We start from the raw sequence: 23965 nt of genomic DNA, 5'->3' as shown, positions 1-23965 counted from the left end.
TCAAAGCCACAATACCACCCTGATGGCACAGGTCAGGGTGTTCAGGCAGAGCCTCGTAGGGGTCCCACTGCAGGGACTGCATCCAGACTGGTCCCAGGGCCCTGGAGCACACCGCTGGCCACCTCGGGACCTGGCAGGGTAGTGGACGTGACACAGAGGACCCCGCCAACATAAGCAGTCGGAGGCACTCTCCAGCCCCTGGGCCAACCTGGACCCTTGCCTCCCTAAAAAGTGAGGGTATTTCTTTTCACAATGCAGTGTCTAGAAACTTGTTTACATAACACAATACAGTGGGCGTACTATAGTTATCTGTAAACACTCACATGTGATAAGGAAACATCAGTTTATTCCTCAAGCTTTCCTGTTACACATCTACTTAAAATCCCCTTGATCTTACTTAGGTTAAAAATAACCCCCAAGGCAACAACAGTGACTGTGTGTTGTGTGTGTGTGTGTGTTCCCTCTATTCCTATCTGTACAGAAGGTCTGGAAGATCACACAGCAAACTCATAACAATGATGATTCCGGGGGCACCACCAGGTATGAGAACCACTGGAGAACGCTTTTGAACTTTGGAGTCCAGGTTCATTCATAGCTTACTAGTGTTCTCTTAGAGAAGTCTCTTAACCTTCCACAAACTCAGAATCGACTAGGGAATGGGGAGAAGGATGCCCGCTTTGCAGGACTGTTGTAAATGCCAGAGGTAATACCCACCTGGCACACAGCGCATGCCCAGTAAGTGTTGGTTGTGATCATTCCACTTCTGCAAAAGAGGACGGTTGCCCACAGGCCCCACCTCCAGCCTCCCTGTAGCTGTAANGCTTTTGAACTTTGGAGTCCAGGTTCATTCATAGCTTACTAGTGTTCTCTTAGAGAAGTTTCTTAACCTTCCACAAACTCAGAATCGACTAGGGAATGGGGAGAAGGATGCCCGCTTTGCAGGACTGTTGTAAATGCCAGAGGTAATACCCACCTGGCACACAGCGCATGCCCAGTAAGTGTTGGTTGTGATCATTCCACTTCTGCAAAAGAGTACGGTTGCCCACAGGCCCCACCTCCAGCCTCCCTGTAGCTGTAGGAGAGAACTAAGAGTGCCACTCTTCATTCTCGAGTCCTGGATTTGCACAGTCCTGGCTGCGGTGTGACCCCAGCCCATGGGCCATTTATTTCCTGGTGGAGATTAGCATGTATTGGCGATTTTCTATTTGCTCACCTCCACCCGTGACCCCAAATCCATTTTCCACCTTTCTTCACCTGCTCTGTGGCCTGGTGGCAGCCCTGTGTGGCTTTCAGCTGGGATCTGCTGATGGGAAGCTCCAGCTTGAACCTGGGTATTTATCCCCCACTCTCTCCCCACTTTGCCAAATCTCCCAGTGGCTCTTGTCTCTTCTGTCGCCAGAGCACCTGTGCAGCGGCCCGTCTCCCGTGATTCCAGCCCTTGCTGCCTCTGTATGCAGTCCTTTCATGATACTCCTTCAGATAAACCCTCTGAGAGTTCCATTCGCTCCCTGCCAGGACCCTGACTAAAACAACAGAGAGGAGACTTTCTCCGTGTGAACTGTAACACTGTTAGAAAAGAGACTAAAAATAACTGGAGGCAATTAAAGCTCTGGAGGCAGAGTAACATCGTCCAGTTCAGGCTGGGGCTCTGATTTTCACCCTGGAACCTTCGGGAATTGAAGCAATTGTCACCTAGTAGAGAGACCACTGAAGAGAGAGCCTGAACCTAGACACCCTGACTTCCCCTGCAGTGAGGAGCCCATTCTCCACCTCTCTAAAGAAATGAGATCCCTGGGACGGGCCAGGGAAGAAGCTGCATCCTTGAGGACCTCTCCCGAGTCTGTCCCCTTAAACTGGTCCACCAGCTGTGGCCTCTATGGGAAGACTTGGGAAGGAGGCTGAGAGCAAGGGGAGGCAAAAAAGGGATGAGCACAGCCTCAGCTCCTGACAGTGCCTTCCCACCCATGAAACGCTCCCCATGGTGCAGATTGGGGCGCGGGGCGTGCTTCGGCCCCCAGCTGGCTCATCAGCACGGGGATCCACCAGAATTAAGAGACTATCTGCGAAAACAAAATGCTAAAAAGAAACATAGCTCAATGTCTTCTTAGAAACAATAGACATGTCCTTGGGTGAGGTTTAAAAAAAACAACAAAAAACTGTAGCTTATGAAAAGTGAGACTGTGATAAACTAGAATTCACTGCAAGATTATCAAATACAAAGCTAAATCCCATTGGAATCCTTTCTCCTTGTAGAGCCCCCCCCACCCCACCCCCCGCGGCCCAGTGGCACACAGCATGGGGGCCATGTTACCCAAGCTTGAAAAATGATCCAGAGACAAATTCCTGGAAACATTTGAGAAGGAAAAACAAATATCACTGAACACACTGGGTAACTTCATCCACAGAAAAACTACCAGTAACTCCAACACTTTGAGAGGAAAACAATCTCTTGGGCCCAATAACCACAACATCAAGAATACACAAGAACACGTAACAACCTCCGGCCACCCTAACCCTAGCACGTAAGGCGGCGCTTGTTGACAGAGCCAGCAGGCATTCCATCCTACACCTACTGGAAATTTAATCAATGGGACAGCAGGGTTGCATGCTGATGCAGAGCTCAATTCAGGCACAACAGAGTAAGCATAACTGCACAATGATTTGTAGTCTAGACACAGTGGCTGAATCCAATTCTCATTCCGCTTCACAAAATGTTTACTTTTTCTCTGCTTAAACCTACCTCGCTCTTGCTGCAGAGGGAATGCATGTGTGGGTGGTAGGATGAAAGATTCAGGCCTGTAGATATTATATACAGTTGTTGTCCAAAGAGAAATAAAATTGACAGGGAATAGTACTTGTACCGAACTCTCAGAAAAAGACACATTAAGATATATGCCTAAATGGTTTCCCAGTATCCATCATCTTCCAAGCAATCAGTATAACTTCGGTACACATGATTTATTCCCAATTCAATTTTGAACCACTCAGGAGTTTAGCTTTTGCACTACTTGACCACACCTGAACTCATTATTCAAACAGGCCTCGCTGCAGAGATTTGAGTAATGGCAACTGGTCACCAAAAGTGATTTGCAAAGCCCTCCGGCTTGGTGCTCCATCTTACCAGTCGAGTCGGCCCCAGAAGCCCTGCCACTCAGCTGCTCCTCTGCGTTGATGAGCTGCAGGTCTGTGTACGAGGGGCCGCAGCTAGGACTACTGGTGTCTTCAGAACGCGTGGTCCAGCTACTCTCGGAGGTCAAAGGGCATCTGCCCAGAGAGTTGAAGGAAGGGCATGTCCAGCAAGGCATGGTCAATGGTTGGCCTGGGGATAGATCACACACCAAAAGCATTCACTATAAAGAGTAGTACTCTGCTTACCTTTAGAGCTTGTCTTATTTTTTTTTAAGAAGAGTTTTTTTTTAAGACTCTTTATTTTTAGAGAGGGTAAAGGGAGGCAGAAAGAGAAGGAAAGAAATATCAATGTGTGGTTGCCTCTCACACACCCCCTTACTGGGGACCTAGTGCACAACCCAGGCATGTGCCCTGACTGGGAATTGAACCAGCGACCCTGCGGTTCACAGGCTGGCACTCAATCCACTGAGCCACACCAGCCAAGTTAGAGCTTATCTTACTTTGATATTTCTCAAAGCCTATGAAATCTCAACAGTTGCCCAAGGCAAGGAAGTACTGTTACTATAAAACAGTCAGTAGGGCACCAAGGGAGTCTCTGCCCATTGGCCAAGATGGTGGCATGGCAATAGTCTTACCCTGAGCTTACTGAAAGCTAGAATGATGAATGAATAAAGCCCAAGCCCAGCCTGAAGCTAGAGAGATGAATGGATAGGACCCTGAATGCACCAAAGGCTAGGAAGATAATTGGATTAGGGGAAAAGCCTTCCTCTCCCTAACTCAACAAGAACTATGGACTTGAGCAGGAGGTAGAAATGGTCTTTGAGAAGCACCTCCAACCATTCTCCCAGGTTGTGCGGCACCTACATGAACCACTTTCCTTCTGCATCGGCACCCTCCTCACAAGTTTGGTTTCTGTGGCGACAGGCAGCCGAACCTTGTTTTTTGTTTGGTAGCAGTTCCACTCAGAATACAGAACAGGGAAAAGCAACTGAGACCCCAGACTGTGCCAGGGCCGACATCAGTCAACGGAGGTCTCGTGACACTCAGATCAAAAACTAAAATCTCACTAAAGGACAGTAATGATTTTAGGGTTTACTTTCATTCCTAAACTTAGATTTCAGTTTCATTCGAACCCAAATCCACGAGTCTTACAGTTTCTTTCTTACCCTCACATTTCCTCCATTTTTAGTGGCAGACCAAAGAGCTCAAAAAATCCTCCCATTTGCACTGCAGAATGAGCTCTGCATTGGGTGAAGGAAGTAAAAAAAATAAAAATTTAAGGGAATTCATTATTTGCAGGTTATATTTTTGTGTACATAAACTCCCCCCAAAAGATCCCAGTGATAAATTACCAAAGTAAAAATTTTAACAAGGTACTTTGAAACATTTCTGAACAGCAGCAAGAAATATTTATAAAATGAAACTTAAAGCAAGATAGCAGTTATAGTAGTAATGAAAACTATGAAGGGTACATAGTAATAAACCTGAGATGTGTAAGGCCTCAGGAGATTTTTCTAAAGTTTTCTAACGTTTAAAGGAAGACCTCTATGGCCTACTAAACCATAGGGGAGAACTAAATAAAGGGAGAAATACATTTAGGGATCAAAAGATTTAATGTGTTAAAGATGTTAATTCTCCACAAATTGGTTTATAGATTTATTACATTCTCAATCAAAATTCTGGATGTCTTTTTTCCTCATGTTAATAAGCAGAATCATACTATTCAGGTATGAATGAAATAAAAAAATTTAAAATATAAGTATACATTTAAAATAAATAAAATAGAAATGATACTGGGAAAATACTATATGGAAAAAATTAGATTCCTACTTCACACTATACATAAAAATCAATTCTAAGTAGACCAAATGTCAAAGTGGGAAATGCTATGCAAGAACTATTTGAGAAGATGTAGAGCTAAATATGCTCATCACTTCAGGACAGGGAAAGGTTTTCTTCACCAAGGCACAGAAAGCACTCAGCATAAAAGAAAAACAAACAAATTTCACATCAGGAATTTTAAGAACTTCTTTTCAACAAAAGGCACCATAAAGAGAATGAAAAGATAGTCTGCAGGGTAGGAAATAATACCTGCCATATATTATATCCACAAGAAACTCGTAGAAATCAGCAAGAAAAAAGAGATACTCCAACAAGAATATATTTGAATAGCAGTCAATTAACATTCGACAAAGGGGGCAGCACCACAAGACGGAGTAAAGATAGCCTCTTCAACAAATGGTGGTGGGAGAACTGAACAGCTACGTGCAAAAAAATGAAACTCGAGCATCAACTTACACCATACACCAAAATAAATTCAAGGTGGATACAAGACTTAAATATAAACTATGACACCATTGAAGTCCTAAAGGGAGAACATTGGCAGTAAAATCTCAGATATTTCACACAGCAACATTTTTACTGATATGTCCCCTAGAGCAAGGGACATAAAGGAAAGAATAAACAAATGGGATCTCATCGAAATAAACAGCTTCTGCATGGCTAAAGAAAACAGTATTAAAATAAAAAGAGAACCAACTGTATGGGAAAACATATTTGCCAATGATAACTCAGACAAGGGTTTAATCTCCAAAATATATAAAGAACTTACACGACTCCACTCTAAGAAGACAAATGACCCAATTAAAAAATGGGCAAAGGACCTAAACAGACATTTCTCCAAGGAAGACATACACAGGATCCAGAGACACATGAAAAGATGCTCAATATCGCTAGCTATCAGAGAGATGAAAATTAAAACCACAATGAAATACCACTTTACACTGGTCAGAATGGCCATCATAAGCAAAGCAACAAACAACGAGTGTTGGAGAGGTTGTGGAGAAAAGGGAACCCTAGTTCACTGTTGGTGGGATTGCAGACTGGTACAACCACTATGGAAAACAGTACGGAATTTTCTCAGAAAACTAAAAATGGATCTAACTTTTGACCCAGCAATTCCACTGCTGAGATTATATCTAAGAACTCTGAAACACCAGTCCAAAAGAACTTATGTACCCCAATGTTCATAGCAGCACAATTTACAATAGCCAAGTGCTGGAAGCAACCTAGGCGCCCATCAGTAAATGAATGGATCAAAAAACTGTGGTGCATTTACACAATGGAATTCTATGCAACAGAAAGAAAGAAGGAGCTCCTACCCTTTGCATCATCATGGATGGAACTAGAGAGCAGTATGCTAAGTGAAATAAGCCAGGCAGTGAAAGAAAAATACCACATGATCTCACCTTTAACAGGAGCCTAATCAACAAAATGAACAAGCAAGCAAAATATAACTAAAGACACTGAAAGAGAGAACAGGCTGATAGTGACCAGAGGGGAGAGGGGAGAGAGGAGAGAATTTCAGGGGAAAGGGGGAAAGGTTTACAGGAACAAATATAAAGGACACATGGACAACAACTAGGGGGGTGGAAATGGGAGGGAGGTGGGGAGCACTGGGCGGGGGTGGGCTGGAATGGGAGTAAAAGACAGAAAACTGTACTTGAACAACAACTAAAATAAACATTTTGAAAAGTTGAATATATATATATATATATTTGAATAGATATTTTATGAAAGAAAAAATCTAAATGAAAAAATGTTCAACCTCATTAGTAATCTAAGAAATACAAACTAAAACCACAGGAGATACCATTACTCTCTCCATTTCCTGTTCTCCCTACCACCACATGACAAAAATAGAAATGATAAATTCAAGTATAGGTGAGACAGCAAGGCCTCAGACTCTTTTATATATGGCTGATAGGAAAGTACCAGTAAATTGGCCTTTTCCCATAAAGTTGAAGATAAACACACACTACAGCACAGTGATTTCCCTCTGATTTTTTTATACAGGAGACCCACTTACACATGTTCGCCAGGATTTCTGTTTAGACTCTTTCCAGAAAAAAAATAAAAAGAATGCTCAGGACTTCCGCCAAGATGGAGGCATAGGGTGAAAACACTGTGCCTTCTCCCACAACCAAGTTTGAATACAGCAAAGGTTTGGAGAAACAAAGACACAATCAAAGGACAGAAAATTGAATTATACGGAAGTCCGACTACATCTAACCGTTCACCGGGACGGTAAGAGGGGCGGAGTCAGCAGTGAGCAGGGTCGGGCAGGACAGGGCCCCCGACCCAGGCGCACAGGCAGACGAGAACCAGCTGGGGTGCGGGGCAGACTGACCGCGGTCACACATTCGTGCACAGTGAGACGGAACACGCAGGCCCCAGGGGGCGAGGGCTGACAGCGGTGGCACACTCGAGTGCAGTGGGACAAAACGCGTGGGCCCGTGACGGCAGCAGCTGCGGCACCGGTGAGGGCCGCGGCGGCAGGCGGCAGACAGGACGCCATAGTCCCTCTTTGGCCCCACCCCCACATATAGCATCACAACCCAGCGACTTAGTTGCCCTGCTCTAGTGAACACCTAAGGCTCCGATCCTGCTACGGAACAGGCATGAACAGCCCGAAAGATGGCGCAAGAAGAACTCAAAGTCCCACAGCCGATAACTCTCAGCGACCAAGAAATTGCCAGCCTCTCAGAAGCACAATTCAAGACACTATTTATCAGGATGCTAACAGAACTGGTGGATTATAGTCACAAATTAGAGGAACATATGAAGGCTAAACTAATTGAAATGAAGGGAGATGTCCAGGAATCCAATAGCAATGGAAAGGAAACTGGGACTCAAATCAATGGAATGGACCAGAAGGAAGAACGAAACATCCAACCAGAAAGGAATGAAGAAATGAGAATTCAAAAAAATGAGGAGAGGCTTAGGAACCTCCAGGACATCTTTAAACGTTCCAACATCCAGATTATAGGGGTACCAGAAGGGGGAAAGAAACAGCCACGAGTGGAAAACGTATTTGAACAAATAATAAAGGAGAGCTTCCCCAGTCTGGCAAAGGAAATAGACTTCCAGGAAATCCAGGAAGCTCAGAGAGTCCCAAAGAACTTGGACCCAAGAAGGAACACACCAAGGCACATCATAATTACATTAGCCAAGACTAAAATGAAAGAGAGAATCCTAGAAGCAGCAAGAGATAAGGGGACAGTCACCTACAAAGGAGTACCCATCAGAATGTCAGCGGATTTCTCAAAAGAGACCTTACAGGCAAGAAGGGGCTGGAAAGAAGTATTCCAAGTCATGAAATCCAAAGACCTACAGCCAAGATTGCTTTATCCAGCAAAACTTTCATTTAGAATGGAAGGACAGATAAAGTGCTTCTCAGATAAGGGCAAGTTCAAGGAGTTCATCATCACCAAGCCCTTATTATATGAAATGTTAAAGGGACTTATCTAAGAAAAAGAAGATAAAAATATGAACAATGAAAGGACAGCAAACTCACAGTTATTAACCACAACTAAAACAAAAGCAAACCAAGAGGACAGCTAGATCAGGAGTGGAACCATAGAAATGAAGAACACATGGAGGGTTAGAAATAGGGGGGTGGGAGGAGGAGAAGGGGGGAGAAGGTACAGAAAATAGCATCGACAATAGGTAGAAAATAGATAGGGGAGGGCAAGAATAGTGGGGGAAATACAGAGTCTAAAGAACTTGGGACACGTGGTTATAAACTAAGGGGGGAGAATGGTGGGGGAGGGAGTGTGCGGGTGGAGGGGAATGAAGGGGGGAATAGAACAACTGTAATGGTATAATCAATAAAATATATTTTTAAAAAAAGAATGCTCATTGAAGCACATCCTTAATTTCCAAAAATTAGAAACAACTCAAATATCCATCAATAATAGAACAGATAAATGAATTGCAGTATACTAATATGATGAAATTCACAGCAATAAAAACTAATGGAACTACTGCTACACTACAGATAATATCATAGAAAAACCTCACAGAATGTTGTGTTAAAGGCGCAAGCACGAGATAATACACAGAGTACCATTCCATTTATACAAATACAGTTTAATGCACATGTAGATAGGGTAACTGTTAAGAATCTTAAGTAATGTAATCATTACCACAAACCCAGAAAAGTGGGAGGAAAGGGGATATTTTTTTTTTTTAAAGATTTTATTTATTTATTTATTTTTAGAGGGGAAGGAGAGAGGGAGAGAAACATCAATGTATGGTTGCCTTTTGTGCATCCCCTGCTGGTAGTTAGCCTGCAAGGAACCGGTTTGCAACCCAGGCATGTGCCCTGACTGGGAATCGAACCGCAATCATCTGGTTCGCAGGCCCGCGCTCAATCCACTGAGCTACGCCAGCCAGGGCAGAAAGGGGATGTTTGAAAGAAGTGATCAGTAGGGAAACCCAGGGGCTTCTGGATGATGACACTCTTCTATTTATTAAACTGGGTGATGGGTTGTAATACTGTTCTTTATAATCTAGTATGCAGTAAAAATATATTCCTTTTATTAAAAATAAAAATTTAATATACATTTAAAATATACAATATACATTTAAAATACGTTCCTTAAAAATAGTTAAGTCTTATTAAAACCACACATCAAAAACTTCAGTTACTCAGAAAAAAAAGCTATTTTAATTATTTATATTTTCACATTAGCTCTTTACATTTGTTAGATGAAACTTTAATATTTCCCTTGAAAGAGAAACAAAGAATAATGCAGCTGGGAGAGGCAAAGTCCCTATATCTCACAAACTGTTCTTTTTTTTTTTTAATATTTTATTTATTTATCTTTAGAGGGGAAGGGAAAGANTAATTATTTATATTTTCACATTAGCTCTTTACATTTGTTAGATGAAACTTTAATATTTCCCTTGAAAGAGAAACAAAGAATAATGCAGCTGGGAGAGGCAAAGTCCCTATATCTCACAAACTGTTCTTTTTTTTTTTTTTAATGTTTTATTTATTTATCTTTAGAGGGGAAGGGAAGGAGAGAGGAAGAGAAACATCAATGTATGGTTGCTTCTTGTGCATCCCCTGCTGGGAACTGGCCCCTGCCGGGAACTGGCCTGCAACCCAGGAATGTGCCCTGACTGGGAATCGAACCATAATCATCTAGTTCGCGGCCCGTGCTCAATCCACTGTGCTACACCAGCCAGGGCCTACAAACTATTCTCATTTGGCCTAATATACTTTAATTGTTCACTTAGCAATCTTGGGTAAATCATTTTATTGAGGTTCTGAATTGAATGCCCTCAGGCCACAAAATTAGTTCAAGTAATTGGGCTGTGAACTCTTCTCCTGGGGCCACACCTCTGGTAGCTGGGCCAGAGAGCAGCCACATGCCCTCACCCCAGGGCCTCACAGCCACATCCACCCAGCCAGGAAAAATGTGATCACAGGTAGAAACTGGCCTCTCTTCCCCTCCTGTGAAGTTATGTGCAAGGATCCTGGATCTAGTGCTACAGCCTGGAGCAAGTTACTTAATCTATCTGTTCTGCCCCATTTTAACCTATAAATGGGGCTAAAAACAGTACCCACCTGATGGGACGAGAAGGTTAATAATGACCAAAACACTTGGAAAAGTGCTTGACACAAAAGTACTCAAGAGAGTTAAGTGGTAGTTGTTACTATTTCCAGACATATCCATATGTCCAAATCTACTTGAAATCTCTACTGGGACCTCTCTCTCCCTCTGTTTTTAAAAAAATATTTTCTTTTTTATTTTTGGAAAGAGGGGAAGGGAAGGAGAGGGAGAGAAACATCAATGTGTAGTTGCCTCTCACATGGCCCCCAATGGGGACTGGCCCGCAACCCAGGCATGTGCTCTGACTGGGAATTGAACCGTGACCCTTTGGTTCACAGCTCGCGCTCAATCCACTGAGCTACACCAGCCAGGGCTTCCCTCTTTTTTTAAAGATTTTATTTATTTTTACAGAGAGGGGAAGAAACAGAAAAAGAAAGGGAGAGACGCACTGATGCAAGAGAGAAACATTGATTGGTTGCCTCTCCAAACCTGCAACACAGGCACACAGGCAACCAGGAATCAAACCGGAGACCTTTCACCTTGAGGGACGCGCCCAACTGAGCCACACAGGTCAGGGCTCCACTTGGATCTCTAACTTTACATCTCCGAAACCAAAGGACACTCCACACCAGCTCCTTTATCCTTTCAGATGCTCAGAATGAAAGCTCCCAGTCATCCTTGAGTCTTCTCATATTCAGTCCCTCACCTCTGTTAGTCCCACCTCCAGACTCTATCTGAAATCCTGTCACTTCCCACCATCTCCAAGCTACCACCTTGGTCCCAGACCATCCTGTCCTGCCTGGCTTATTGCCGTGTTCTCCCACCGGGTCTTCCTGCTTCTCCACTTGTCCTCAGCCACACAGTTTTAAGAGAATTACCTGTTCAGACTTAAGTCGAATCTTACCACACCTCTGCTCAAAACCCTCTAATGGTTTCCCATCTTGCCCACAGTAAAAGTCCAAGTCCTCACTGCACCCTTTAAGGACCTGTGTTGTCTGAGTCCCCAGGACCTCTCTGCTCGTCTCTTTCCCTTCTCCCCAATTCCTCCCGCTCCAGTCACACACCAGAACATGACCATCCCCCAGAGACTTGTCACTTGTCATTCCTTCATCACTTGCAGTTTCTTCTGCCTGGAAGTCTCCTTCCCCACGTTCTGCAAGGTCACCCATTTCCTTCTCTAAAGTCTTCACTCAAAACTTACAACACAGAGAGACACTCCCTGATCTTATAAAATTTCACATTGTCTCTCACCGTATCCCCCCTTTTTTGCCTTATGTTTCTCTCCTTCCCACTTACACCGCATTATCTAATGCATTGTGCCTGCGCTTTCATCATGATCCTGGTATGGCTCCTTCCATGAGCTCCAGGGGGCAGAAACATTCCGCCGCACCCCCAGTGACATGAACAGTGAGTGACTGGCTCATGGCGGGGGCTCAGAGCACCACTGGTCGAACGAATCATAAACGTACAAGTAGTCGCCTTAAACAATACAGCTAATACAATGTATTTCTTTTCTTTTGGGATCCCGGGTAGATTAACATTTTTAATACTGACATACATGATTGTGTAGTGTCCCTTACTTCTACTTTGACATCTACTGACTGGGACTGTATGATATTTCCAAGGCTGTAAACATGCTCATCCATGGATACAAAACAGATGGAATTCCAGCCTTCGTTTGTGGCCCCCCTGCAATTGCACAGCTGACAACGAGCAGCAGCCGTCCCAGGACTGGTTTGGGGGACCCCCTCCTCACCCCAGAAGGCTCCACTGGCAACAGATTGACCAACTGTTAGGCAGCCTCATCTTGGAGAAAGCAGGGACTGTGGCCAACTTTCACGTAATTGCTTTCCCAGCTCTTAAATATTTGCTGCATGAATGAACTAGTTAATGAATGCATGCTCGGATAGTTCATTATGTTTTGTGTCCCACACTGGGGGTGAGACAGGCCACAAGGCCTGACCAGGTGAGCTAGCATATTCTCCAGAAAAGGATAATCACTGGCATTCTACATGAAATATTTGAAGATCCCTTTTAGATAACTATAAAAAGCCATTTTTGAAAGGCCCCTTTCCCCCATGGCATGATGGTAGCTTTAAATTCAACAAAAATATAATAGACAGTTTGAACTGTGCTTTTTAAGGAAGCACCCAAGAAAAAAAGTATGTATTTGTTTTTATACAGGGTGGACCTTATAGTTACGAGTACACAGAACTGTTTATTCTTATATTATTTTCCATATGAACAACTGCAAGCCTACTTCTGCCCACTCTGTTTAGATGTACATATGTGTGCTTCTGTAAGTGTATGTTATTTTATTTGTGTACATTATGCTGTGTGCATATATAACTCTGTATATGTATGTGGCATGTCTGTGCATATGTATATACATATATACACTGTGTGTGACCACGGGAAATCAAAAACTGGTAATAGCTGATAAGAAAAGGGCCTGGTGAGGAAGAGGCTGGCCTAGTTTGCTCGCCTATTCTTAAAAAAAAAAAAATTCACTTTGCTGAGGATGTTGTCCTTCAACCTAACAGCTCACTGGCCCCATAAACAGGAGTCACTTAGTCATCCTGCATTGGTTACACATAGTACATCTTTCAACTTTTCTCTCATTAATCCAACAAATGCTGAGTGAGCACCTACTAGGCTCCATGCCCCTTATTCTGGGACAGAGAGGGAATGAGGCAGATAAAGTCCCTTCCCTCTACTGGAGAAGAAAGACAAGAAACAAAGACATATATAACTTAATGGCAGGGAGGGACACAGGCTGCAGACATTTAAAGCAGGAAGATGCTAGGGGGGAAGTCCTTGAGCCTCTAGAGGGTCCGAGTGAAAATGGAGGAGGGGGCCCTGGGCACAGCAAGGGCAGGAGAGAACTTGTTGGGAACCACTGAAGAGGCGCAGAGGGGCGGAGGGGCACTGCACCCCGAGGAAGACGGGCTCTGTTAAAATTCATTCCTGAGGTCTGAGATGGATGCCGGAAAGGCCATTAACAGCATTTAAAAGCAGAGAAGAACAATTCAAGGTATGCAAAGACAGTAAGACCCCCTCTGTTGAGACAGGAAATCCATGCACACGTCGAATGCAGTGCGCCTTGTCTACACAGTCACCGAAGGTTTGGGATCCTATTCTACCCCCACCCACCACTCACCCCCAGTAGCCAGAATGAAAGACATAATAGAAATTAACCACTGGGCTGGTCTTCTTAGGGATTAAGTCTTTCAGCTGTCACCCCTGCCTCCCTCTTAAATGGCTGACATCATCTCTGGTCCACCCCCAAACAAGTAGCTCTTTCTCCGGTCCCAGATAATCAGCCTCCCCAGACACAATGGGAGGGCCTTAGCCCAAGTTTTTAGGAAAGACATTTGAAGCACAAGGGAATACAAGGGTATTGGTGGGGCTGTGGGACAACTGTTCCAGAAATAAAAGTTTTTTTATGTTTGTAATTATGCATATCCTGCAGTATCTGCATAATGGGTCCAATTCAGCCTTGGCCTTGCTGCCAAATTGCCACGTCCGCGGAGGAAGGTCAGTGCATAACATGACAAGGAAACAGGAAGCCTCATGCTGATGATAACGCCTTAATTTTTAAAAAAAATTTTGAGAAGGAACTATGCTCTTTCAGTCAATTTGTCTGCATGCATTTGCAAACATATTTTAAGCACACAATATACTTGTAAAATGCACAAACTACATAAAACCAGCCTTTGCTCTGAGAGAGTCTTTATTAGAAATGACCACTACATTCTTCCTGGTGCCCAGTGGAATTTTAAAGCCAGAGAAGGCAAAATTCTAAGTTAGGAAAACTTTTTGCAACTGGGAAAACTGAGAAACACTATTGCTAAAGGCCCCAATGTGAATAGACCACCACCAGGGTTTAGATTCATTTTCAAAAAAAATTTCTTTAACAAACAATATAAAGATTTAACTTTGAACAGATTCACCAGAAGCATATTTGGTTTAGTATTTTCATTCTGCTCAGGGTTCAGCAGTATAGGTATGCGTGTAGTTCAAGATTCAGCAGAGTTTTCCGTTAAATTTATTGGTAGGTTTTAACCATGTAACTCAGATCAATCATATGGCACATTCAGGCTGGAGATGTGAACAGCATTCTCATGGCTTATTTAATTCTTGAGTGTCTGACATTTAAAATTCCAATACCAATTTTTCTAAAGATAATATCAACACAGCCTGATCCAAAGAGGCCTTCTTAAGTCAAACCCCACATTTGGCTTCCACCAAATTTCACAACATGGAGGAAACAATTTTTACATGAGATTCTAGGAGCATAATTTTATACACCCTCTCACCCTGGTATCCTCAGGCCCAAGGAGTTGATGCCAGTTGTCTTCCCTATACATGGGGTTCTAAAAATGCTTTGTCACTCAATTGATTTTATTAGTGTTTTTTTTCTGAGGGAGATCTGTATCTCCTTATTAGAAGACTAACCACACTGGCACTTAATTTACGTCCAATCCTGCCCTAGTTGAAATCCAAAAGAAAGTTGTTCCCTTGACGGAGGCAGGCATTTCTGGAGTGGTTTTGCCCACCAGCTGTGGCTCCAGGTTATCCAGTCAACCTTGGTACGCTTCAATGAACAAGCACACTAAGTAGCCAGGTTACCAGGGTGGGGACAAACAACTCCATCATTTTCCTAAGCTCTCCAGCTCACTTTCTGGCATTCAAATGCCACAAAAATAAGAGACTTACCACTAATGACAGTCTCTTTGTCCCTAACTCCACCATGCCTACAGCCTCCTTGCATTTTAATCAGGGCCAACAGCACATTGCCATTCCAGGCTGAAACCCAGGGCTCCCTGGGCTTTGTTCTTAGGCGGCACAGCTTAGAAGAGAAATTCTTCTGTTGTTTGCACTCTATCTGCCCCCGAAACTGCAAGGAGTGGAGGCATGGGAACTGGAGGGAGAAAGAGGAGCATCCCAGAAAAAAATTTTTCCACCTGGCGACTCGTATGTGTGCACGCGCAGGCTAGCCTTGGTTTCCTAACTTCGCCTTGCAAGCCAGGATGTTAAGGTATGGAACAGCTGGCTGAGTAAGCCTCCACTTTCTGCTTCCAGGAAGGCAGACCAGAACTAACGCTAATTGGTCCCATTTATCCCCCATTGTTGTCCTCCCACCTATTTCTCCGAAGCCAAGATCATAATCTCCCCATAAAAGGATAGGCATAGAAAAGCTGCGTGGGACATGTCCAAGATACACATTTTCCCTTTCTCTTGACAGAGATGTGTGTTCAGGAGTGCTGGGCATTTAGTAGAGGCAAACAGGACACAGGGGACAGCGTGGGAAGAAAAGGAGAAACTGCAACTACATTATGGGAAGAAGTCAGTTTGTTTGGGCGATACTTATGTGACTAGGGAAATGGCTGAAGCCAAACATCAGTTCCCATGGAGCCCTTTTTTTTCTGGCTGAATCTCACTACCTGCTACATATTCCACTGTTCAGATTCCAAATTTTTGCCTGTTTAAATACAATGAATGTCTTGCTTGTTCAATTCCATTTTATTCACGTGTTATCCATACTAAAAAATGTTTACTTGACACACTAAAGCCCAAATAGGTCCAGAATCTGACTGATAGAAATTAATATGCTAAGAGAAGCATTTTTTTAGAGTGGAAAAATGAGAAACTGATGGATAGCTCATTTCTAAATTGTCAGATTAGACTAAAAAGCACCAGACAGCCACTCACTCATTTTACGTGAGCTCGTCACTAAGTTTTTTCCAAGTGATACAGAGCAATCTGATCGGATCACTGGGGAGGTGCAGGCCGGGGCTGTAGGAGGAGGTTGCCTGAGGGCAACGGTGAACAGTCTAGGATGGGACTGGCTGAGAAGCTGGATCCCTCCTAAACCACTGGAATGACAAGACAGAAGATTTAAAATAAAAGGAGGGTGGAGACTGGCTCTCTGGCTCTCTTCCTCCAGGATGCCTGGATGATCCTGCTGGACGGTATTTTGGATGGGAGAAGATACCCGGGGTGCAGCCTAGGATCGGGCTGGCCTGCAGAGGGGGCAAGCTTATTCTTCTTTGGGTCTTCTAGAGGGGACAGGCTGTGAGGCAGAAGCCTGCCATTCTTCAAAATTGTGCAGCTTTTGTATCCTATGCTGTTTTAACTTGTAAACTAATCCTATAAAAATAAGATAATTAAAAACTAACAGTGGGAATGATAGGGGAACTCAGCAGTTAAAGATTTTAGCCTTGACAGGCTTAAGTAACTAATGCATGTGGAAAGCTATTATTCCAAAAGTGCGTAAGCTGTTGAAGACTCTTTTCCTTTACCACCAAACCTTTGCCTCTGGAATTTTGCCTAGAGGGTAGTGGCAGGCAGCAGAACCCCACTCGCTGTTCAGTAACACAAGTGGGCACCACTAATCTAGGGCAAAACTGAGTAAGAGCTTTGGTGGAGACTTGTGGGCAAATGAAGGGAAATATACAAGAATGTTTTATTGGAGCTCAGGCCAGGATTAGGAGAGAGGTGTGTAGCAGTCATGCAAATGTTGACGGGATCTTGTTTTTAAGAAGTATTTGTCCAAGAAATTTTTTGCATTATTTTCATTAAAAATTTTTAAAATGATTTTGATTTTTAAACTGATTTTTTAATTTAAAAAATTAAACCCAATTTTGTTTTTCCAGATAACCATTTTTCTTCAAGACAACCATTATGCTTTGGTATGGAGCAAAAATACTTTATGCATATTTCCCAATTTGTCACAGAGAATATTAAAGAGATATACTTAAAATCAAGATTTAATAAAATTAGTAGTTCTTACTATTTTATCAAAGATATTAAGTGAAAGTGACTTTTAGTATATGTCCACAGGGCCAGAAGTTCTGATCACCATTGTTTTTGTGCCATCGATACAGATGCAGTGCACTGAAAAATGCAAATAACATCTCAGAATTATTCTAAACATCGTTCTGACTCCACAGACCCCTTGAAAAGGTCTTGGGAAACCCCATGGATCTATGGACCACACTTTGAGAACTGCTGCCTTCAAGGAAAAAGTTTTAACACTGTGTCAAAACCCTTATCCACAACAAGCTAGGATATGTCAGTCAAATGGAGGCAACACAATTATGGCTATCCCCAGTTAGTTTTGCAAAATGATGTGGGGAAGAGTCGATGCAAATTTACTCATCTGTCACATATAGATAGTTCTGAGCAATCCTGAGGCTAAAGGTAAGGTATGAACAAGAGGTGAAAGAATTTAAATGATAAGAATATAATCAGTGACCTGAAGGCATTGCCAGTTTAGGGCAAATGAGTGGAGAAATACCACCCCACCTCTCCTCTACCTCCCTGTCTCCAGGGAGTAAGGAGCAGAGGACAGAAGATCCAGGAACTACCACTGAACATGCCTAGGCTGTTACAAGACCTTGAGGCCTTCCTGCCTGCCTGCCTGGTATTGAAACTTTCTCCTCACACTTCCTACCACACAGCCTTGGGCAAATTCCCAAACACTACTATCTTATTGGTCTCCTCACATGTAATACGGATATAATATCAATCTTTCCTCATATGATTGTGGTAAGTAGTACCTGAAGTGGTGTACAAAGCATTGAGCATAATGCCTGAGAGTGTAAGCATTCAGTAACAAAAGTTATTGTACTAAAAATAAGACACATACTTCTGTACTGATTCACTGCCCAGCGGCATTCAGTGACGTCTGCCACAGGTATAAACGCTGCAGCAGCCCACGCTGTCTTGCCTGAGTCAGGTGCTCAGTAAAGGTTCCTTCCTCCCTCCCGCTGGACTGGGGAGCCTGTCTGGACCTGCCACTTCATCCATGCTGCTTGGAGTGGAGAGGCTTCTCCCCAACAGGACAAATCTAATGCTTAAATATGAAAAAGCATACTTTAATGGGCACATGAGGACATAAAAGTGGAAGTGTTTATTACAGGGTAGAATTGTGCTTCATCCTTTCCTAAAAATGTGTTTTTACTGCTGTTAAAAACACATTTGAAAAACAAAGGAATTGTTTTTAAAAATTAAAACTTGCAAAACATTTAACTCACCAACAGAAAAACTTAATCAACCTTGCTTTTTGCTATTCTCGGTGGCAGACAGAATAACGCCCCCCACAACGATGGCCACATCCTCACGCCCAGAACCTGTGACTATGACTGACAGCTTACTTGCCAAAAAAGGACCTTACAGATGTGATTAGGTTAAACACCTGAGATGGGGAATTATCCAGGATTATGCAGGTGGGACAAGGCAATCACAAGGGTCCTCAAAATCGGAGAGGGAGGCCGAAGTCAGTCAGAGGAAGGCGTGACTACAGAACGAAGGGACAGAGAGAGGCACACTGCTAGCTCTGGAGGCGGAGAGAGGGGCCACCTGTCCAGGAGCCTGTGCGGCCTCTGGAGGCTGGAAAGTGGAGGGAAGCACATTCTCCCCTAGAGCCATCTGCCAGGAATGCAGTCCCGACAACATCTTGATTCTCGCCAAGTGACATTCATGTCAGTCTTTGTAACCACAGAATTGTAAAACAGTACAAAGGAGTTGTTTAAGCCACTAGGTCGGTGGTAGTTTGTGACAGCAGTAGAAAGAACACTACTACAATCCCTAAGGTTATCCAGTCACCCCCGGTATGCCTCCGTGCGCAACGAAGTACGCAGCCAGGTTACCGGCGTGAGGACCAGCGGCTCCTTCGGCTTCACTAGGCCCCCCAGTGCAGCTTCTGGCCATTTAAATCCCACAACATAAGGTACTGACCCTTAATGACAGTGCCCACCCTTGAAGATTTGGATTCAAGAGGTGTGAGGCCTAAGAATATCCATATTTCACTGGCTATTCTGTTAGAGGTGGTTGGTGGTCCACACTCTTGAGACACATTCATTTCTACTTGTAAGTCCTTTACAACTTAGGTGCTGGGTCAATGTTGTTCCGATTCCTAATAGATAAATAAATACACATACTTCCCAGACAGGTCAACAACGAGGGACAAAGGTGAAAGGCTGGAAATGGTCCAGAACACATAGATCCTTCCGTATGCTTCTGTTAACAAAAACTATTTGTAGAATTAAGCCAGGTGAGATCTCTGCCTACGCTCTCCTACGTGACCAGTGCTTCAGAGCGCTGGAGCAGGTCAAGTAGAATCCTGGCGGCCTTACACCCCTCACATGGAAAAGCACTGCTGATGAGCACAGACCCAAGCCAGAACCCTTCCTAGCCTCCCACCTGTCCCACCTGGTTCTTTAGGAGGCGGAGACGTGCTGGCCCAGGGTGTGTCGTCTTCAAATTGAACCCAGTTCCTGATGGCTGAGGCCAGGTCAGGGGAGGGCTGCTCAGGGCTCCCAGGAGGAGAGGCGGCTTCAGAGATGAGACCCATCTTCTCAGAGGAGTCATCCTGCTCTGAGTGGGAAAGGTCCTGGGAGCCTCCATCTGCCACATGGTTCTCTGCAGAGGAGCTCTCCGACTGATCGGAGGAAGACGACAGCCCCGGGAAGCGCTCTTCGGTGCCCCCTGAAACAGAAGCCAGAGAGCACCGTCACATCACAGGAGGAGGGTCGCTCTTCAGAACTGTCTTGTTCCCGAAACAAAAACAGTGGTGGAAAAACAAAGCATGGCCAAGAGGTGATCTCAGGACTCACCATTACAGTGAGTGAGGTGAGAGTAAAGAAATAGCCAGGCCCATCCACCTTTATGCTAAAGGCATGGTTACCTGATCATGTGTAAAAACTACAACCTGCCCTGGCTGGTGTAGTTCAGTTGGTTGGAGCATTGTTCCATAAACTGAAAGGGTGCAGGTTCGATTCCCAGTCAGGGCACATGCCTAGGCTGTGGGCTCAGTCTGCGGTTTTGGCACATACAAGAGGCAACCAATCGATGTATCTTTCCCTCTCTTTCTCTCTCCCTACCCCTCTCTAAAATTGATAAGCATGTCCTTAGGTAAGGTTTAAAACAAGAAAACAAAAAAACAAACAAAAACTATAACCTCAACACAACAACTGCAGTATCTGGGCAGGCTGAGTAGGGTATTCTCGTTCACTATTCTTATCCCAGCATCCACTCTAGGACTTGGGGGTCACAAAACAAAAATGTCTATAGAGGCCAAGCAAGAAATATAACCAAATCACAGGAGAAAAGCAAAAGGCAATAGGTACTGGTGGAGAGTGTGGCTGAACTAGAGAGCTTGAGTGGACCACACATTTCAATTCAAACTTAGGCTCTGTGCCACCCTGACTACACACACGTGCAGGACACCAGATGCAAACTTCGCACCAATGATCAGCTGAATGTGGCAGAGGCTCTTACCCTTGCTTTGTGTCTCTTTATTGGTCCTGCAACATTTATTAGCTTTCAAATAATTTTTTAGACCATATTCTGGTTGTGGTGGTGAGGACACAAATCTAAACATGGCAAGTCCATCAACTGGACATCAAAAGTGATCAATTTTACTGCATAAAAACTTAATAACTGCCCTGGCTGGTGTAGCTCAGTGGATTGAGCACGGGGCTGTGAAGCAAAGGGTCACTGGTTCGATTCCCAGTCAGGGCACATGCCTGGGTTGCAGGCCAGGTCCCCAGTAGGGGATACATGGGATGCAACCACACATTGATGTTTCTCTTCCACTCTTTCTCCTTCCCTTACCCTCTCTCTAAAAATAAATAAATATTTTTTTTAAAAAGAAAATCACAGGGGAAAAGGGGATGGACTCACATGAACAAGTATAAAGGACACATGGACAATAACTAAGGTGGGGGGCAGAAATGGGAGGGAGGCGGGGAGCACTGCGGGGGGCAGGGCTTGGAATATAACACAGAAAACTGTACTTGAACAAGAATTAAATAAAATTAAAAAAACAACACACATTTCTGAAAAAAAATTTTTTTAAACTTAAAAACTAGCCAAACAAAATAATGAAGGCCTGTAGATTAGCACTGCCCAAAACTAACTAACTAAATAAATAAGACACATATGTAATTTTAAATGTTCCAGTAGCTACATAAAAAAAGTAACAAGAAACAGGCAAAACTAGGTTGAATTATGTTTCAACCCACTAGGTTGAACATTTGTCATTCCAACGTGTAATTGATATGAAGATTGTTAATGGAATACTTAACTTGTACTAGGTCTTTGGAATTCAATGCGGGTATTTTACCCTTACAGCACAGTCCAATGCAGACCAGCCACACTTCAAGGCCTCGATGGCCACCCGGCTGCCATATTGGAAGCACACCTGTGAACTCCCACTTTCCAGGTGTTGTACGTGAGGCTGGGCTGATTTTAGTTGGCAGGGGCAGCTGCAGCAGAACAGAACCAGCTGACAGGGCTCTGCAAATAGCTCCCTTATCCTACCTTGACCTTCACCCCTTAGCACCAGTTCCCTAGAATTCAATTTAGTCATCTCCATCATGATCATGGATGACAATTATTGAGCTCTTCCCATGTGCCAGGCTCTCTTCTAAGCTCTTTACATACATTAATTCATTTAACCCTCACAACCACTGAGCGGAAGGTACTGTGACTATCCCTACTGCACAGATGGACTGCCACACAGATGTTACTTACATGATCTATCGAAGGGCGTATCACGCATCTGCAACAGAGTGGGGATTTGAGCCCAAGCAATCTGGGTCTAGAGCCTGTCATTCTTAACAACTACACTTCAAAAACTGAAAAAAATCCACCCTCATGGTGTGGCTCAGTTTGTCAGGCACCACCACACAAAGCGAAACGTTGCCAGTTCGATTCCCGGTCAGGGTGCATGCCTGGGTTGCGGGTTCAATCCCCCGTTGGGACACACATGAGAAGCAAATGATTGACGTGTCTCTCTCCCTCTCCCTTCCCTAGGCTCTAAAAATAAATAAATAAAATCTTTTTTTTTAATTGGAAAAAATCCAAATTGCTGTTGAGAGTAACAACCAAAAAGTCTGCATGTAAATGCATGTCTGCATGTACAACTATAAATATAAAGTTGATGCTCCTTGGGAGAAAGCAGCCAATATTTGGTGTTTCCAGGCCTTGTTTGGGGCTGCGAGGGCCTAAGATGCTTCCTCCAGGTTTCTAGAAGAATCCAAGGAAAAGTCATAGCAAGCAGGTGTGTTTCTTTGCCAGTCATTTCACTTAGGAAACAAAAGCACTCCTTACCCTCAGAAGGAACAGGAAAGAGTGGATCCTCATTGAAAGAGACCCACTCTGACTGCTGGGTAGCGATGACATGGTCCAAGGTCGTCATGGTAGGAAGGTGCTGGTCATTTTCACCGCGCTGACCACAAGCAGACCCCAGAGTAACGTCTGGGGTGGGGTAAGGGTATGGTGGCGTGGCAGACTTAAGTGTAGGGTCCGTTGTGGTGGTCTTGCAGAAGGCAGCACTCAGAATGTAGACTAGTTAGCCCCTCTTGCCTTTGGTTCATATGCTAAGCAGAAATCTGTTTAGAAAATAATAATAAAAATTTAAAAGAATATCACCACATTATAACCAAACCACATAGGTCTAAAGCTTTCAATAATACCCCATGAGGAGGTCTGGGTGGTGTCCACTGGCCTTGCTTTTCTGTGACCCTGTCTTGTCCCTGCTTCTCATAGGGAAATATTTGAGTTTATCATCAAGATCTCCGCATATGCTTCACATCAGACTTGTAAGTAATCACATCAATTTAAGCAATTATTTTTCCCATTTCCCCCAATTATTATATTTTGGAAATACTTTTAATTATAATATAATGCCATCAATAGAAAACAAATATTAAAATTGTTTCTCTTACCAAATGGTGAAATAAAAACACATTATTCCCGCCCTGGCTGGTGTAGCTCAGTGGATTGAGCACGGGCCTGTGAACCACACGATCGCAGTTCAATTCCCAGTCGGGCACATGCCTGGGTTGCAGGCCAGTTCCCTGCAGGTCAACTCCCAGCAGGGAACGCACGAAAGGCAACCATACATTGATGTTTCTCTCCCTCTCTCCCCTCTAAATATAAATAAATAAATTCTTTAAAAACACATTATTCCCTATTGAATCAGTGTAGTTTCTTGCCTTAAGCAGGTAGCTCTCTGCAAGCCTGAGTTAAATCTTTGGCAGAAACCCAACGATCTCCATATGGTATCTCCAAGCATGGTTTACCAATCACGAAAAATAGAAATGGACCATTTTGTTCATTTGGAGTAAGGGGAGGGTAGGGCATTTTTTGCTTTAGTAAAAAATGTGAGTTAAACACATTTTTATTCTAGGCCCATGTGAGTTAGCACACGAGAGTCTAACCTTTGCTTACACTGCAGTTATGTTCTATGTACAGAGAAGGATACTTAACACACAATTTTGTTTGTAGTATTAATGTCCTTTTACAATTTCATCCTAGCTCTTGCTTTTATAATGAGGTAATACAATCTGAATTAATGCAAAATTCATGTTTTTCTGCAAAAGAGCTTCTATCCACCTTGTACAATATTAGTTCTTATG

General features: G+C 43.6%; 1 protein-coding gene across 2 annotated transcripts in view; it reads right to left on the bottom strand.

Moving 5' to 3' along the window:
• The window catches only part of STON2 (stonin 2), a 126323-nt gene that overhangs the window by 73841 nt on the left and 28517 nt on the right, over positions 1–23965 (bottom strand). For both annotated transcript variants that reach the window (XM_037031182.1, XM_037031183.1), the window contains exons 2-4: positions 22656–22936; positions 19752–20027; positions 3122–3319 (exon numbers count right to left, since the gene is read on the bottom strand). In XM_037031182.1, the coding sequence (XP_036887077.1) occupies positions 3122–3319; positions 19752–20027; positions 22656–22743 (562 nt within the window). In that variant the 5' untranslated portion in view covers positions 22744–22936. The remainder of the gene's footprint in view (positions 1–3121; positions 3320–19751; positions 20028–22655; positions 22937–23965) is intronic.

This window comes from Sturnira hondurensis, unplaced genomic scaffold (genome assembly GCF_014824575.4).
Source record: "Sturnira hondurensis isolate 20B ecotype Veracruz unplaced genomic scaffold, ASM1482457v3 Scaffold0021143, whole genome shotgun sequence".
Classification (NCBI taxonomy): Eukaryota; Metazoa; Chordata; class Mammalia; order Chiroptera; family Phyllostomidae; genus Sturnira; species Sturnira hondurensis.
This window is presented reverse-complemented; position numbering and strand designations above follow the sequence as displayed.